Genomic DNA, 15,127 nt, shown 5'->3' with positions numbered 1-15,127 from the left:
GACTATGTGGCCTGGTGGTGCAGAATTGCTGTGGGCCCTCTGGTGCACAGGGCAAACCCCCAGCACTAATAGGCTAGAGGGAGGATTTCTAAGTGGTGCTTGCCAGTGCTGGAGTCAGTCAAATAGAACAAGATCCCCAAAATGGCTGCCACCAGCATCTCCATCCACAGGGGGAATCCCAGAGGCCTCCTGCCTCTCTGGTAGTCTCTCCAAGATCAGCAAGTGGGTCTGACACAGGTGACTTTCAAACTACTGCCTTTTTGCTGGGACTTGGACCGTGTGAGATTTTGCCTGTGCCCTTTAAGAGTGGAGTCTTTTTCCTACAGCCCTCCATCTCTCCTGAATGGAATCCCCACTGTTTTTCAAAGCCAGACGTTCTGGGGGCTTGTCTTCCCAGTGCAAGACCTCCAGGATGGGAAGGCCAACATGGGTCTCAGACCCCTTGCTCCTCGGAGAGGACCTCTGCAGTGGTGATGTCCTTTTCATTTGTGTGTCACCAACCTTAGAGTTTGGCTCCTGACAAGATTGCATCTCCATTCCCCTACCCATCTTATTGTCACTCCTTCTTTATATCTGTCATTGTGGAAAATCTTTTCTGCTACTCTTCAGGTCATTCTCATACATAGTTGCTGTATAAAGTAGTTGTAATTTGGTGCTGTGCTCATAGGAGGAGGTGAATTCAGGGTCTTGCGACTGGCATCTTGATCCCCCTCCTCCCCCATATCTTTTATTTATTTATATTATCTCAGTGGCTGAGACACTCAATATAGTGTTGATTAGAAGTATTAATAATGGGTATGCTTATCTTGTTCCTGATTTTAAAGGAAGTGTTCTAATGTCAGTATCAAAAGTGATGAACTAAGTGTTTTTGCTGAATATTTAATTTTTATTTCCAAACAGTTACATTTTGGCATTTTGTTGCAGGCTTTTTCCCATTTATGTTTTGTGTGTGTATTTATAACTATATATTATATTATGTTGTGTTATACTGTATTTTTCTCCATATAATATATAGAATAAACTTAACTTTGTATTTCCATAATAATAATATGACAGTTTTAATTACTGTAGTTTTATCATATACTTTAATATCTTATAGAACATTTATATCCCCCCTTTTTCTTACTCTCATAGTTTTCCTGGCTATTTCTACATGTTTATTTGTGCAGATGAACTTTAGAATAATTTTGTTACTTTTTCTCCCCTTCCAAATCTAATTGGGATTTTGATTGGACTCATTAAGTATATTACCTAATTTCAAGTGTATGTGTATGGAATTCAAATGAGTGACTCATTATTGTTTCTATTTTCACCATTAGGAATACATCCCTACTGTCTCCATCCTATGCAATCCAGGAATGAGAACACGTCACTGGAAGCAGTTATCAGAAATTGTAGGCTATGATTTAACTCCAGACTCTGGAACTACAATGAGGAAAGTTTTAAAATTAAACCTTACACCATACTTGGAAAAATTTGAAGTTATAAGTGCGGGTGCAAGCAAGGTAAATATGAAGATCAACTGAAATACTTTATTTGATGAGTTTGTTAATCATATAATCATAGTTTTTGTTGTGGTTGAATGTATAGTACTGGCTAGCAGTGGGAGGAGATGGGGTAAAGTGGTGGAAGACCACTCTTATTTTTCCCCACAAAGTGTCTGCTTCTCTATGATTTCCTTGTCCTGAATCCAGAGTAGAAATGGTTCCTTTGACCTCTTGTTAATTCTGCCACATTCTGATATGCATGGATGATATGCTAGTCTTGATATATAATTGTTCCATTAAGAATGGAAATAGATGCATGTGTGTGTGGCATGTGATGTGTGTGTATTCTAGCAGAGTAAGTGAGGCCATCTAGTGTTCTCAGAATACACTGAAAACATCTTCAGACTATAGACTGCAGAAAAGCCACTTCAGGGAAAATCCATCAGGTCTTTCATTCTGCTGTCTGTTTTAATACTGACAGCAGTAGTTTTCAGAGCAAGTGAATTTTTAAAAACTACATTGTCATTTTCCATAGGAATTTTTTAATTGTTTTAAAACTTTTCTAACTTACAGACAGTTGCAGATTACCTTACAAAAATTGCTGTGTGATGCACCAAATTCTTTCTTCTTTTTCTCATTTAGGAATTTTCATTAGAGAAATCCATGCATACAATGATGCGAACTTGGGATGATATTGCTTTTCATATAAGTCTATATCGTGATACTGGAGTCTGTATTCTTTCTTCAGTAGACGAGATTCAGGCTCTCCTTGATGATCAAATTATAAAAACACAGACAATGAGAAGCTCACCTTTCATCAAACCATTTGAAAAGGAGATCAAGGTATGTTAAATATGATAGTCAACTCCTGGTCATTTATAAAAACTGCAATCTTATTACATATATGCTCTTGTGAAAATAAGTCAGTTTGTTGGATAGCTTTGGTGAAATATAGAAATAGATAACTTAAAATTAATGTGAAAATATATAGAACAGATGAGCCATTAACTGTAATGATTTTTAAAAGAACAAATTATATTTTTATTAAGAAAAATCTTCTCCAATGACAGTGATAGATTTGGAAGGAAAACTGTATCATTTAATCTAACTGTAGACAGCCTAGACCCTGTTTCATGCTATATTCTTTTTTTTTTCACTTTATTGAGTATTTTATTGACATAAGCTTTGACCGAGAAGCATAAAGTTTTCAAAATATCTTTTCTTATAGGCAGAAAATCAATCTGGTTATTTTAATAAATATAATTGTTCAGAATGGTTGGCTGAGCAGTTAAAGAATATCTGCTGTCATTATTTAGTGGATGTGGGGCAGGAAAATGGTGTTGAACATGGAGGAGAAAAGAAGAAATAAATTTTCAACACGGTGGTGCTATAAGGAAATGGTATTAAAGTGAAAGAACGAATATAATAATTTTGAGTTTATGCAGGAGTGTTACATTATAAAACAAAATAGACTTTGGACACTTCTTATTTTCTTTATACAATTCAATAGCTGATAAGACAAAACATGAATTTTACACTCTGAATTAAAAGAAATATTTTCTTCAAAGGGCAATGAATAAATTCTCATTTAAAGATTGTTTCAAGTTGATGCTAATCTTCTTTCTTTTTTTTAAACATCTTTATTGGATTATAATTGCTTTACAATGGTGTGTTAGTTTCTGCTTTACAACAAAATGAATCAGTTATATATATACATATGTTCCCATATCTCCTCCCTCTTGCGTCTCCCTCCCACCCTCCCTATTCCATCCCTCTAGGTAGACACAAAGCACAAAACTCCCTGTGCTATGTGGCTGTTTCCCACTAGCTACCTGTTTTACATTTGATAGTGTATATATGTCCATGCCACTCTCTCACTTCATCCCAGCTTACCGTTCCCCCTCCCTGTGTCCTCAAGTCCATTCTCTACCTCTGTGTCTTTATTCCTGTCCTGCCCCTGGGTTCTTCAGAATCATTTTTTCTTTTCTTTTTTTTTTTGATTCCATATATATGTGTTAGCATACGGTATTTGTTTTTCTCTTTCTGACTTACTTCACTCTGTATGACAGTCTCTAGGTCCATCCACCTCACTACAAAAAACTCAGTTTCATTTCTTTTTATGGCTGAGTAATATTCCATTGTATATATGTGCCACATCTTCTTTACACATTCATTTGTCAGTGGACACTGAGGTTGCTTCCATGTCCTGGCTATTGTAAATAGAGCTGCAATGAATATTGTGGTACATGACTCTTTTTGAATTGTGGTTTTCTCAGGGTATATGCCCAGTAGTGGGATTTCTGGGTCGTATGGTAGTTCTACTTTTAGTTTTTTAAGGAACCTCCATTGATACTCTTCTGCATCAATTTACATTCCTACCAACAGTTCATGCTATATTCTCATAACTTGTAGTGAAGTTCTGTATACTATACTTTATATTTGGGAACAAATAACTTGAGGGTCTTTTAGAATAATTAATGAAATATTGTCCACTTGACAAAAACAAATGATATTTGAGACTGTAAGATTATTTAATGTCCTTATAGTTGATGTGGGTAAGTACACAAAGCAAATAAATTATAATAACTAATAGTTTTATAGGTAGTATCAAAATTCAAACTGGAGACTATATAAAATGGGGAAAAGATCAACAACAAGTGGATTTTTCCCCTGATATTTATTGACTTCTAAATGTGTGCCAGATACTACTCTAGGGGTTTTACATTTATTAACCCATTTAATCCCCATAGCAGACCCTCAAGGTAGGCACTGTTATTATCAGTAGTCATAGTTAAGGGAACCAAGGCATAGAGGGATAGGTAAGTTACCCAAGTTCACACAGCTAATAAATGACAAACCTGGAATTCATAAAAGGCAGTTTGATTTTAATTTAAGCATAAAGAGTGTATTTATAGGACACCTTGGCTTTCAATATTTGGAGAAAACAAACAGTTGTGTTCTTCCAAAAAGACATGAAGCTGCACATTTTCCCTTGAATCAGGCTGACCTACCCTTTCCTGGTAAGAAGTTATGCTTTTGCAGATATTTCTTGTTTAACAAAGGAGAATTTACAATACAAGTTTGAAACCTCTCTTAGAGCTTTTAAAACAAAAATATGAGGCCAATCTCTTGATATATAGGACCTTAGGCCATATACTTAAGAAACAAAGAGCTTATATGAATGATCTTTGGCTAATGAAATACCTTATGGATTCTAGGAGATCTGTGACAATAAGGAAGACTTTTTCCCCCAAATGCATTGATGTACAGCACGGTTTCTCAACCTGGTTCTAATGACATTTGGGGCTAGATAATTCTTTGTTGTGTGGGCTGTCCTGTATATTGTAGGAAGTTTAGCAGTGTCCATGGCCTCTATCCACTAGATATTAGTAGAAATCTCACCCCACCAGTTGTGACAAATGAAAATGCCTCCAGACATTGTCAAATGTCCTTTGGGGTGGGGGCAAAATAGCCCCTAGGTTGATAGCTACTGGTGTAGAGCAGGATGTATTCCTGTATGCTTTTTGGACATGGGACAGTTCACCTAGAGATTAGGAAATTGGTCTAAATAACTACAGTCATTTGCAATTGTGAGTTCCAATGATTTAGGAAAACTTCAGACCTCCTAGAGTTTTTCAAAGCCCATGTGAGACACTATAAGTGACTATGAGCTGTTTTACATTGATTCAAAAATAATAATAAATTTAAAATACATATTCCTTGCTATAATTTATGGGTTTTCTTTAATAACTGGAACTTAGAATACTATGCTTTTCATTAAGGCCTGGGAGGACCGTTTGATTCGAATACAAGAAACAATTGATGAATGGTTAAAAGTACAAGCTCATTGGCTGTACTTGGAGCCCATTTTTTGTTCTGAGGATATCATGCAACAGATGCCAGAAGAAGGGCGTCAGTTTCAGACAGTAGACAGACATTGGAGAGATATCATGAAGTTTTGTTCAAAAGATCCAAAGGTGAAGTGTTTCTTTTCTCTGTTTCAAATAAAGGGGAATCTTTATTTTTGGCTATTACAGAAAGCATTTGGCTTTTTTTCCAAGTACAAAAATAAAACCTGCTCATTGTATACAAACTGGAGAGCTCAGAAAAATATAAGAAAGCATAGATAATTTTACTTTTCAATTCATAAGCTACACTACTCATAACTCTTTAATATGTATAGTGGAGTTGCTTCAAACATTCATTTAACTCACTTGGCTTCTACTATGTATACTCAGTGATCCCTCTTATAAAAATAAATAGTAAAATAAAATAAAATGAAGAAAGCAAGAGGGTGGGAGAGAGAGACAGACAGAGACAGACAGAGAGAGAATGAATACAAACGAATGAGTAGTGCATGTGATTCACCTGAGTTTCTACTCAATGACTCTATATGCTTGGGGGTGATGGGAAAAAAGAGTCAGCAATTCTCTCAGTTGGTTTCACTTGCTATGTCTCTCTCCTAGTGAGTATAGCACCTTGTTGAGTGCGATTTTAATGTTGAAAGACAGACCATGTATTTTTCATACGCATAGTATACAAAGTTCATAGATATATATATCCACTTTTTAATCTGGTATTCAACTTAAGAAATAACGATTTGTTTCAATGCTGGATGAAAAAGTAGCTGTGCTGGGGACTTCCCTGGTGGCACAGTGGTTAAGAATCTGCCTGCCAATGTAGGGGACATGGGTTGGATCCCTGGTCCAGCAAGATCCTATATGCTGCAGAGCAGTTAAGCCCGTGCACCACAACTACTGAGCCTGCACTATAGAGCCTGCGAGCCACAACTACTGAAGCCCACGCACCTAGAGCCTGAGTTCCACAACAAGAGGATCTCCTGCTCACCACCCACGCACAACAATGAAGACCCAATGCAGCCAAAAAGAAAAGAAAAAAAAAAAAAGAAAAACTAGCTGTGCTGAACTGTTGAGAGTCAATAGTACTGAAATTTATGAGTTGCAAGGATTTCCCTTACATGTTGACTTTAGAACCTTTGTAAGACATTATTTCTTATAGAACAGAAGTCAGCAGTTTTTTCCTGCAAAGGGAGACATGGTAAATATTTTAGGCTTTGTGAGATGTACAGTGCTTTTCGTAACTACTCAATTCTGCTGTTGTTGTAGTAAGAAGGCAGCCAAAGACAATATGTAACTGAATGGATATGTCCATGCTACATCAAAACTGTTTATGGACAACTGACATTTTCATGTACCATGAAATGTTATTCTTCTTTTAATTTTTGAACCTTTTAAGAGTGTAAAAATAATTCTTAGCTTGATGGCCATGTAAAAACTGGCAGCACTCAGAAGCAAGAAGAGCTACAATCCTGCAGCCTGTGGAACAAAAACCACATTCACAGAAAGATAGACAAGATGAAAAGGCAGAAGGGCTATGTAACAGATGAAGGAACAAGATAAAACCCCAGAAAAACAACTAAATGAAAATGGAGATAGGCAACCTTCCAGAAAAAGAATTCAGAATAATGATAGTGAAGATGATCCAGGACCTCAGAAAAAGAATGGAGGCAAAGATCGAGAAGATGCAAGAAATGTATAACAAAGATCTAGAAGAATTAAAGAACAAAGAAACAGAGATGAACAATACATAACTGAAATGAAAAATACACTAGAAGGAATCAATAACAGAATAACTGAGGCAGAAGAACGGATAAGTGACCTGGAAGACAGAATGGTGGAATTCACTGCTGCAGAACAGAATAAAGAAAAAAGAATGAAAAGCAATGAAGACAGCCTAAGAGACTTCTGGGACAACATTAAATGCAACAACATTCACATTATAGGGGTCCCAGAGGGAGAAGAGAGAAAGGACCCCAGAAAATATTTGAAGAGATTATAGTCGTAAACTTCCCTAACATGGAAAAGGAAATAGCCACCCAAGTCCAGGAAGCACAGAGAGTCCCATACAGGATAAACCTAAGGAGAAACACACTGAGACACATAGTAATCAAATTGGCAAAAAATAAAGACAAAGAAAAATTATTGAAAGCATCAAGGGAAAAATGACAAATAACATACAAGGGAACTCCCATAAGGTTAACAGCTGATTTCTCAGCAGAAACTCTACAAGCCAGAAGGGAGTGGCATGATATACTTAAAGTGATGAAAGGGAAGAACCTACAACCAAGATTACTGTTCCCAGCAAGGATCTCATTCAGATTCGACAGAGAAATCAATAGCTTTAAAGACAAGCAAAAGCTAAGAGAATTCAGCACCATCAAACCAGCTCTACAACAAATGCTAAAGGAACTTCTCTAAGTGGGAAACACAAGAGAAGGAAAGGACCTACAAAAACAAACCCCCAAAATTAAGAAAATGGTAATAGGAACATACATATCAATAATTATCTTAAATGTGAATGGATTAAATGCTCCAACCAAAACACACATGCTTGCTGAATGGATAAAAAACAAGACCCATATATACGCTGTCTACAAGAGACCCACTTCAGGCCTAGGGACACATACAGACTGAAAGTGAGGGGATGGAAAAAGATATTCCATGCAAGTGGAAATCAAAAGAAAGCTAGAGTAGCAATACTCATATCGGATAAAATAGACTTTAAAATAAAGAATGTTACAAGAGACAAGGAAGAACACTACATAATGATCAAGGGATCAATCCAAGAAGAAGATATAACAATTATAAATATATATGCACCCAACACAGGAGCACCTCAATACATAAGGCAACTGCCTAGAGCTCTAAAAGAGGAAATCAACAGTAACACAACAATAGTGGGGGACTTTAAAAAAAAAATAGTGGGGGACTTTAATACCTCACTTAGACCAATGGACAGATCATCCAAACAGAAAATTAAAAAGGAAACACAAACTTTAAATGACACAGTAGACCAGATAGATTGAATTGATATTTATAGGACATTCCATCCAAAAACAGCAGATTACACTTTCTTCTCAAGTGCAAATGGAACATTCTCCAGGATAGATCACATCTTGGGTCACAAGTCAAGCCTCAGTAAATTTAAGAAAATTGAAATCATATCAAGCATCTTTTCTGACCACAACGCTATGAGATTAGAAATCAATGACAGGGAAAAAAATGAAAAAAACACAGACACATGGAGGCTAAACAATATGTTACTAAATAAGCAAGAGATCACTAAAGAAATCAAAGAGGAAATCAGAAAATACCTAGTGGGCTTCCCTGGTGATGCAGTGGTTGAGAGTCCACCTGCCATTGCAGGGGACACAGGTTCATGCCCTGGTCCGGGAGGATCCCACATGCCGTGGAGTGGCTGGGCCCGTGAGCCATGGCCACTGAGCCTGCACGACCAGAGCTCCTCAACAGGAGAGGCTGCAACAGTGAGAGGCCCACGTACCAAAAAACAAAACAAAACCTAGAGACAAATGACAATGAAAACACGATGATCCAAAACCTATGGGATGCAGCAAAAGCAGTTCTAACAGGGAAGTTTATAGCTATACAAGCCTATCACAAGAAACAAGAAAAATCTCAAATAAGCAATCTAACCTTACACCTAAAGGGACTAGAGAAAGAAGACCAAGCAAAACCCAAAGTTAGCGGAAGGAAAGAAAGCATAAAGATCAGAGCAGACATAAATGAAACAGAAACAAAGAAAACAATAGCAAAGATCAATAAAACTAAAGCTGGTTCTTTGAGAAGATAAACAAAATTGATAAACCATTAGCCAGACTCATCAAGAAAAAGAGGGAGGGCTTCCCTGGTGGTGCAGTGGTTGAGAGTCCGCCTGCCGATGCAGGGGATGCGGGTTCGTGCCCCGGTCCGGGAAGATCCCACATGCCGCGAAGCAGCTGGGCCTGTGAGCCATAGCCGCTGAGCCTGCGCGTCCAGAGCCTGTGCTCCGCAACGGGAGAGGCCACAACAGTGAGAGGCCCGCGTATAGCAAAATAATAATAATAATAAATAAATAAAATGGATGACTGATAAGAAATAAATAAATAAACATTAAAAAAACAGTGGCAGCACAGTGTATACAAATATCAAAGCATCAAGTTATATGTCTTAAATATATACAATTTTTATTTGTCAATTATACCTCATAAAAGCTGAAAAACAACAGCAACAAAAAAGAAACTGGTAGCAGACTGGACTTAGCTCATGGGATGTAGTTTGCCAACTCATACCATAGATTGTTTACAGTTGACAGTTGTGAATGCAAAAATTAAATCACACACCAACCTAGCAGACTTTTTCCACATCATATAGGAGAAATGAAAATATGCATGACAATCATAATTTCTCATTTATAACTAGCATCTTTGGATAAGAATATTTGTGATTTATTGAATTCTAATAGTTTTACATTATAAAAAAATTTCCTGACAATTTTCATAAACCTTTTTTGACACCTTAACATTTTTGACATATAAGTTAATGTTTAAGTCTTATCATAATATCTGATATATAAGTGCTGACCTGAACGAATTGGTCTCTTTTAGGTTCTTGTTGTTACTTCTTTAACAGGTTTACTGGAAAAACTGCAGAACTGCAATGAACTTTTGGAGAAAATTATGAAAGGCCTTAATGCATATCTTGAAAAAAAACGACTTTTCTTCCCTCGGTATGATGGATAATCAATTGTGGTATAATTTAAGCTTTTTCTGATGTGTGATGAATTATAACTAAAACTTTTGTATTTGCATGTTTTTCCCTAGTTTTTTCTTCTTATCTAATGATGAAATGTTAGAGATTTTGTCAGAGACCAAAGATCCACTTAGAGTTCAGCCTCATTTAAAAAAATGCTTTGAGGGCATCACTAAATTGGAGTTCCTTCCCAATTTGGACATTAAAGCCATGTATAGCTCTGAAGGTGAGCGAGTGGAGCTGATTGCACCTATTTCCACGTCTGCAGCGCGAGGTGCTGTGGAAAAGTGGCTCATTCAAGTAGAAGATTTGATGCTCCGGAGTGTTCATGATGTGATCGCTGCAGCCAGGCTGGTATGTTTCCTAGGATTTAATGTATATCCTATATTCTGTAAGTGCTTTCTTTTAGGAGGTTTTGAATGGGTACCAGTAAATGAACACCTCAGGTCTTACTATTTTAAGGCTTTTATTTTCTTTACTCTTTGTTCCTAACATTATTATTAAAATAATAATAGTAGTAAGAATTGATAATAATATGTGATTAAGTGCTACAAAAGAAAAAAGTGTTATGAGAAAGAATAATAAGGTGTATATAATTTAGAATGGGGGTGGTGGGTTGCTAGTGATAGGCTCTTAGAGAAAGTAAAATTGAAACTGAAACCCAAAGGATAAGTAGGAATTAACCAGATAAATAGCAAATGGGAGAGCACCTAAGTATCCTGTGTTAAGCCCCTGAGATAAGAAAGAACCTCAGACATGGGTGTTAAATGCATGATCTAGTTTACTTATTGCTATTTACACTCAAACAGTTACTTAAAAACTCAAAATGAGATGAACCAACATTAACGGAGGATCTATAATATTTGAGAGAAATATAACACGTAGGCAGTACATGTACCTCACTTTTGCTAATTTAATTAACCTAATCTTGAATGATAAACTTCAGTATATTTCTTCCTTTAGGATCACAAAGGAACAGTTGTGTAGTAAAAATGTCATTTAAAAAGGCTTTGCAGCCTTATATCCAGCAACTCACGATATATGAATGAGGAATCCTTTTCCTTCACCAAGAGCCCTATGAGAATCATCTTCTTGCAGTGACTATTCTGTTCAGCTTCAATGTTCCTGCAGATAAATCTTGACTTTTTCTCTCCTTTTTTCTATTTATGATTCCAAACAAACTAAAACACATAGGAAAGAATCAACATTGTCCATGAAAGTATTTCCTTAATCCATATAGAAATTTACCTTCTATGTACCTAGCAATGGCTCATCAATTATATGAAACTCAGCCTTCTTTGAAACTTAGGTTAATTTGTCATTTGCATTTATCTATAAATATTGCTAATAAAATGCATTTTAATAATAGATATTTATATCCTTATGTTTAATATTCTTTTATCTAAGGTGGTGTCATTGTATTAAAAATATAGTTTCCAGGGAACTCCCTGGCAGTCCAGTGGTTAGGACTCGGCGCTTTCACTGCTGTGGCCCGGGTTCAGTCCTTGGTTGGGGAACTAAGATCCCGCAAGCCGTGCCGCATGGCCAATTAAAAAAAATATATATATATATAAAGTTTCCTTTAGTATCGACTCTTCATACTTTGTCCCGCGGTTGTTTTTTTTCAGTTTTTAATTTGGATCTGCTATTATCATTTACTGTTGAAACAAGTTATTTTTTAAAAGACTACCCCCCCAATAAATCTATTTAAATGCATTTTGAACATAAAAATGTTAGAAGAAATGAAAGTATACTTTGAACTCAAAAGCATAGATTGTTCAATTGTATATAAATGAACAAATATACTATTGTTTAAATATATATGCTGGTCATACAAGTTTGGTTTTTTTTTTAATTAATTAATTAATTAATTTATTTTTGGCTGTGTTGGGTCTGCGTTTCTGTGCGAGGGCTTTCTCTGTTTGCGGCAAGCGGGGGCCACTCTTCATCGCGGTGCGCAGGCCTCTCACTATCGTGGCCTCTCTTGTTGCGGAGCACACGCTCCAGATGCGCGAGCTCAGTAGTTGTGGCTCATGGGCCTAGTTGCTCTGCGGCATATGAGATCTTCCCAGACCAGGGCTCGAACCCGTGTCCCCTGCATTGGCAGGCAGATTCTCAACCACTGTGCCACCAGGGAAGCCCCATACAAGTTTTTAGAAAAGCTATGGATAAATAATACAAGGGTTCTAGCTACTAGGTCAGTTTTCTACTAGATGGCATAGTCTTCTTTTCAATTAAATCTTGGTATCAGTATATGTAATCTATTAGACTGATTTATTTTATACTTTAATAAACCCTCATAGTTCATTATAATAGAAGTAATGTGTATTCTATGTAGAAAATTGACAACTCCCCACAGCAAGGAAACCTAAAATTCCTATGGAAAATAATTTCCAGAAGAATCAATAATCAAATCCTTCCAAAGATAACTGATTATTAACATATTGGTGCTCATCTTTCCATCCTTTTATAAATAAATATTTCAAAAATATGATTTGTAAAAAATTTTCCGGTCTTTTAAATAGTCATCTAAAATTTTTCATGACTACATTCTAGCCTACAAGTGTACCAAATATTGCACTTCTTTATTGTTAAACATTAAGCTTTTTTCCCCTTTGTAAACTTTTAAAGTTAGAAATGCATTTTAATTACTCAGGCTTATCCAGAACGTGCAAGAAGAGACTGGGTTCGAGAGTGGCCTGGCCAAGCTGTACTTTGTGTTTCTCAAATCTTCTGGACCTCTGAGACACAGGAAGTTATAAGTAGTGGGACAGAGGTAAATCATTACCTTAAATAACATTCTTTTTAAATAACTTTCTTTTTTACATGCTATGTTTTTTTAGTTAGCTTATCTATTATTTGCAAAGGTAACCTTCCCCCCAATTTCTACATGTAGCATTAAAATTGTACAATTATTTTAAAACTTGTTCTTAATTTTTCTTATGCTTAGACAAAAATCACTCCATTCGAGAACTCATTTCTATATTGAGCTAAATTATGATGTCAGAATTGTTAAAGAGTAAATGCATGAAATACATGTTTTAGCTACTATATAACATTAGTTTAATTGCTTTTTTTATTTTGTAGGGATTAAAGAAGTACTATAAGGAACTTCAGAATCAACTAAATGATATTGTAGAGCTGGTAAGAGGAAAACTGTCGAAGCAGACCAGGATTACTCTGGGGGCTTTGGTTACTATTGATGTCCATGCTAGAGATGTGGTTATGGACATGATTGATATGGGTATGTGACTCTTTTTTATCTTAAAAATAAGATATATATAGCTTTTAGAAACAAGGACTTACACTGTATGTCTTTTTCTCTCTCAACAGAATTTATTTTATATGATCTTTTCCATAAGTTAGAAAACATGAATTATTTTAATATTTGCTGTTGTAAAGATGATAAAATACTTATTTTTCAAATTATTTCCATTTCAGGATTATCTGTCTTGTTTTACTTTATTCCTTTTAGGTGTCTCACATGATACAGATTTCCAGTGGCTTGCTCAGCTTAGATATTATTGGGAATATGACAACGCTCATGTTAGTATCATTAATTGCAACGTAAAATATGCTTATGAATACCTTGGTAACTCACCTCGACTTGTCATTACTCCTCTAACTGACAGATGTTACAGAACATTGGTATGTGTTTAAATTATTTTAATTCACACATTAAAGATTCCTTTTTGGTTTGGTGTCATATTTCCTTGTCTAAATTTAACATGGCTATCCTCATTTTATTCTCTTATCTGTATAGCTGAATACAGCTATCCCTTCCTAATCCCAAATTCCCTTTATGTGAAGTTATAGTAGTGAATATTTACTTCTGCGTGCTTTTGTAGAATACAAGAGTGTGTGAATTCTAATGTTTGAAAATCGTGAGTCACTCCCGTTGGGGATAATTAGAAAAAGGAAGGTACTGGAGATTTAAAGAAGAAACCAGAGCTTCGGAAAATGGTATCAGTTTTTGCAGTGGAGTTCTGGGAGAGATGCCAAGAAGATGAAGGAAGCACATTTGGGCCTTAGAACTCCAAGTTAGTTTTGTTGAATAGTAGAGGGAGAGCTGAAATGTAGGCAGGTAGTACTGAGGGCTGTGCTTGTTGGGAAGCTATGGAAGATAAAGCCATGACTACAGAAAACAACAGCAACAACAAAGTGAAACCCTGGGAATTGCGTTGTCAGATAAAATACAGGACTTTCAGGTAAATTTGAATTTCAAATAAACAATGAACAATTTGTTAGTAGAAACATGTCCTAATTATTACATGGGGCATACTTATACCAGCAAATTATTCATTGTTTATCTGATTTTCAAATTTAACTGGGCATCCTGTATTTTTATTTGCTAAATCTGGCAATCCTACCTGGGAATTGAGGAGATGCATCAAGAAACACCAATCCACCTGTGCTGAGTAAGTAAATTAAAGTGTCTGAGTTTTCTGGAAGCAGAAATGAAATGGGGATTATTGGGCAAATGATTTTCTAGGGAATGCTCTCAGTAAAAACCCATAAGGAAATGAGGAAAGCAGGTGGGAAAGCTAAACAAAGATGTGGTTTTGATGGATGTATGGCCTTAGCCTGATCTCATGGGGAGCATTAGAGCATGAATGGCATCTCAGGGGTACTTCACTTTAAGGCAAAGGGGTCTAGCTTTTCTATCCCTTTATTATCATTGGCTACGGTTCACTCCTGTGGCTGGGTGGGGGGTGGGGGGTGAGTAAGCTTTCAGGTGTTTGTGGATAAGGGAGCTCCTATTAATTGAGGGCAGATCTCAGGAGAAAAGGACAGTTGTGAGCTATTTGTAGATGACTGACAGCAATTGGAAGGATGGATGCAATGACCAGTAAAAGAATCTGAGTAAGGTTCTAGTGCATCTATGATAAAAAGTTTCACCAAATCCTCTTTCTCAGGAAGCTACCTGAAGGCCAGACCACATCTGTCTTGTTCTCTACTCTAGTGATTGACAAGTACATAAGTTACTCCCTAAATGTTTGTTGAGTAAATGAATCTCAAGCTTCTGTGTCC

General features: G+C 36.3%; 1 protein-coding gene across 1 annotated transcript in view; it reads left to right on the top strand.

Moving 5' to 3' along the window:
- Nucleotides 1–15,127, top strand: part of DNAH12 (dynein axonemal heavy chain 12) — a 236,187-nt gene that overhangs the window by 102,917 nt on the left and 118,143 nt on the right. The window contains exons 19-26 of the mRNA XM_027121150.1: nucleotides 1,320–1,505; nucleotides 2,130–2,330; nucleotides 5,270–5,464; nucleotides 9,952–10,073; nucleotides 10,168–10,450; nucleotides 12,753–12,872; nucleotides 13,184–13,340; nucleotides 13,572–13,744. Coding sequence (XP_026976951.1) covers nucleotides 1,320–1,505; nucleotides 2,130–2,330; nucleotides 5,270–5,464; nucleotides 9,952–10,073; nucleotides 10,168–10,450; nucleotides 12,753–12,872; nucleotides 13,184–13,340; nucleotides 13,572–13,744 — 1,437 coding nt within the window. The remainder of the gene's footprint in view (nucleotides 1–1,319; nucleotides 1,506–2,129; nucleotides 2,331–5,269; nucleotides 5,465–9,951; nucleotides 10,074–10,167; nucleotides 10,451–12,752; nucleotides 12,873–13,183; nucleotides 13,341–13,571; nucleotides 13,745–15,127) is intronic.

This window comes from Aethalodelphis obliquidens, unplaced genomic scaffold (genome assembly GCF_003676395.1).
Source record: "Aethalodelphis obliquidens isolate GAN/ISIS:26980383/991018 unplaced genomic scaffold, ASM367639v1 scaffold22, whole genome shotgun sequence".
NCBI classification, from domain to species: Eukaryota; Metazoa; Chordata; class Mammalia; order Artiodactyla; family Delphinidae; genus Aethalodelphis; species Aethalodelphis obliquidens.
The sequence above is the reverse complement of the archived record's forward strand: the minus strand, read 5'-3'. Positions and strand labels throughout refer to the sequence as shown.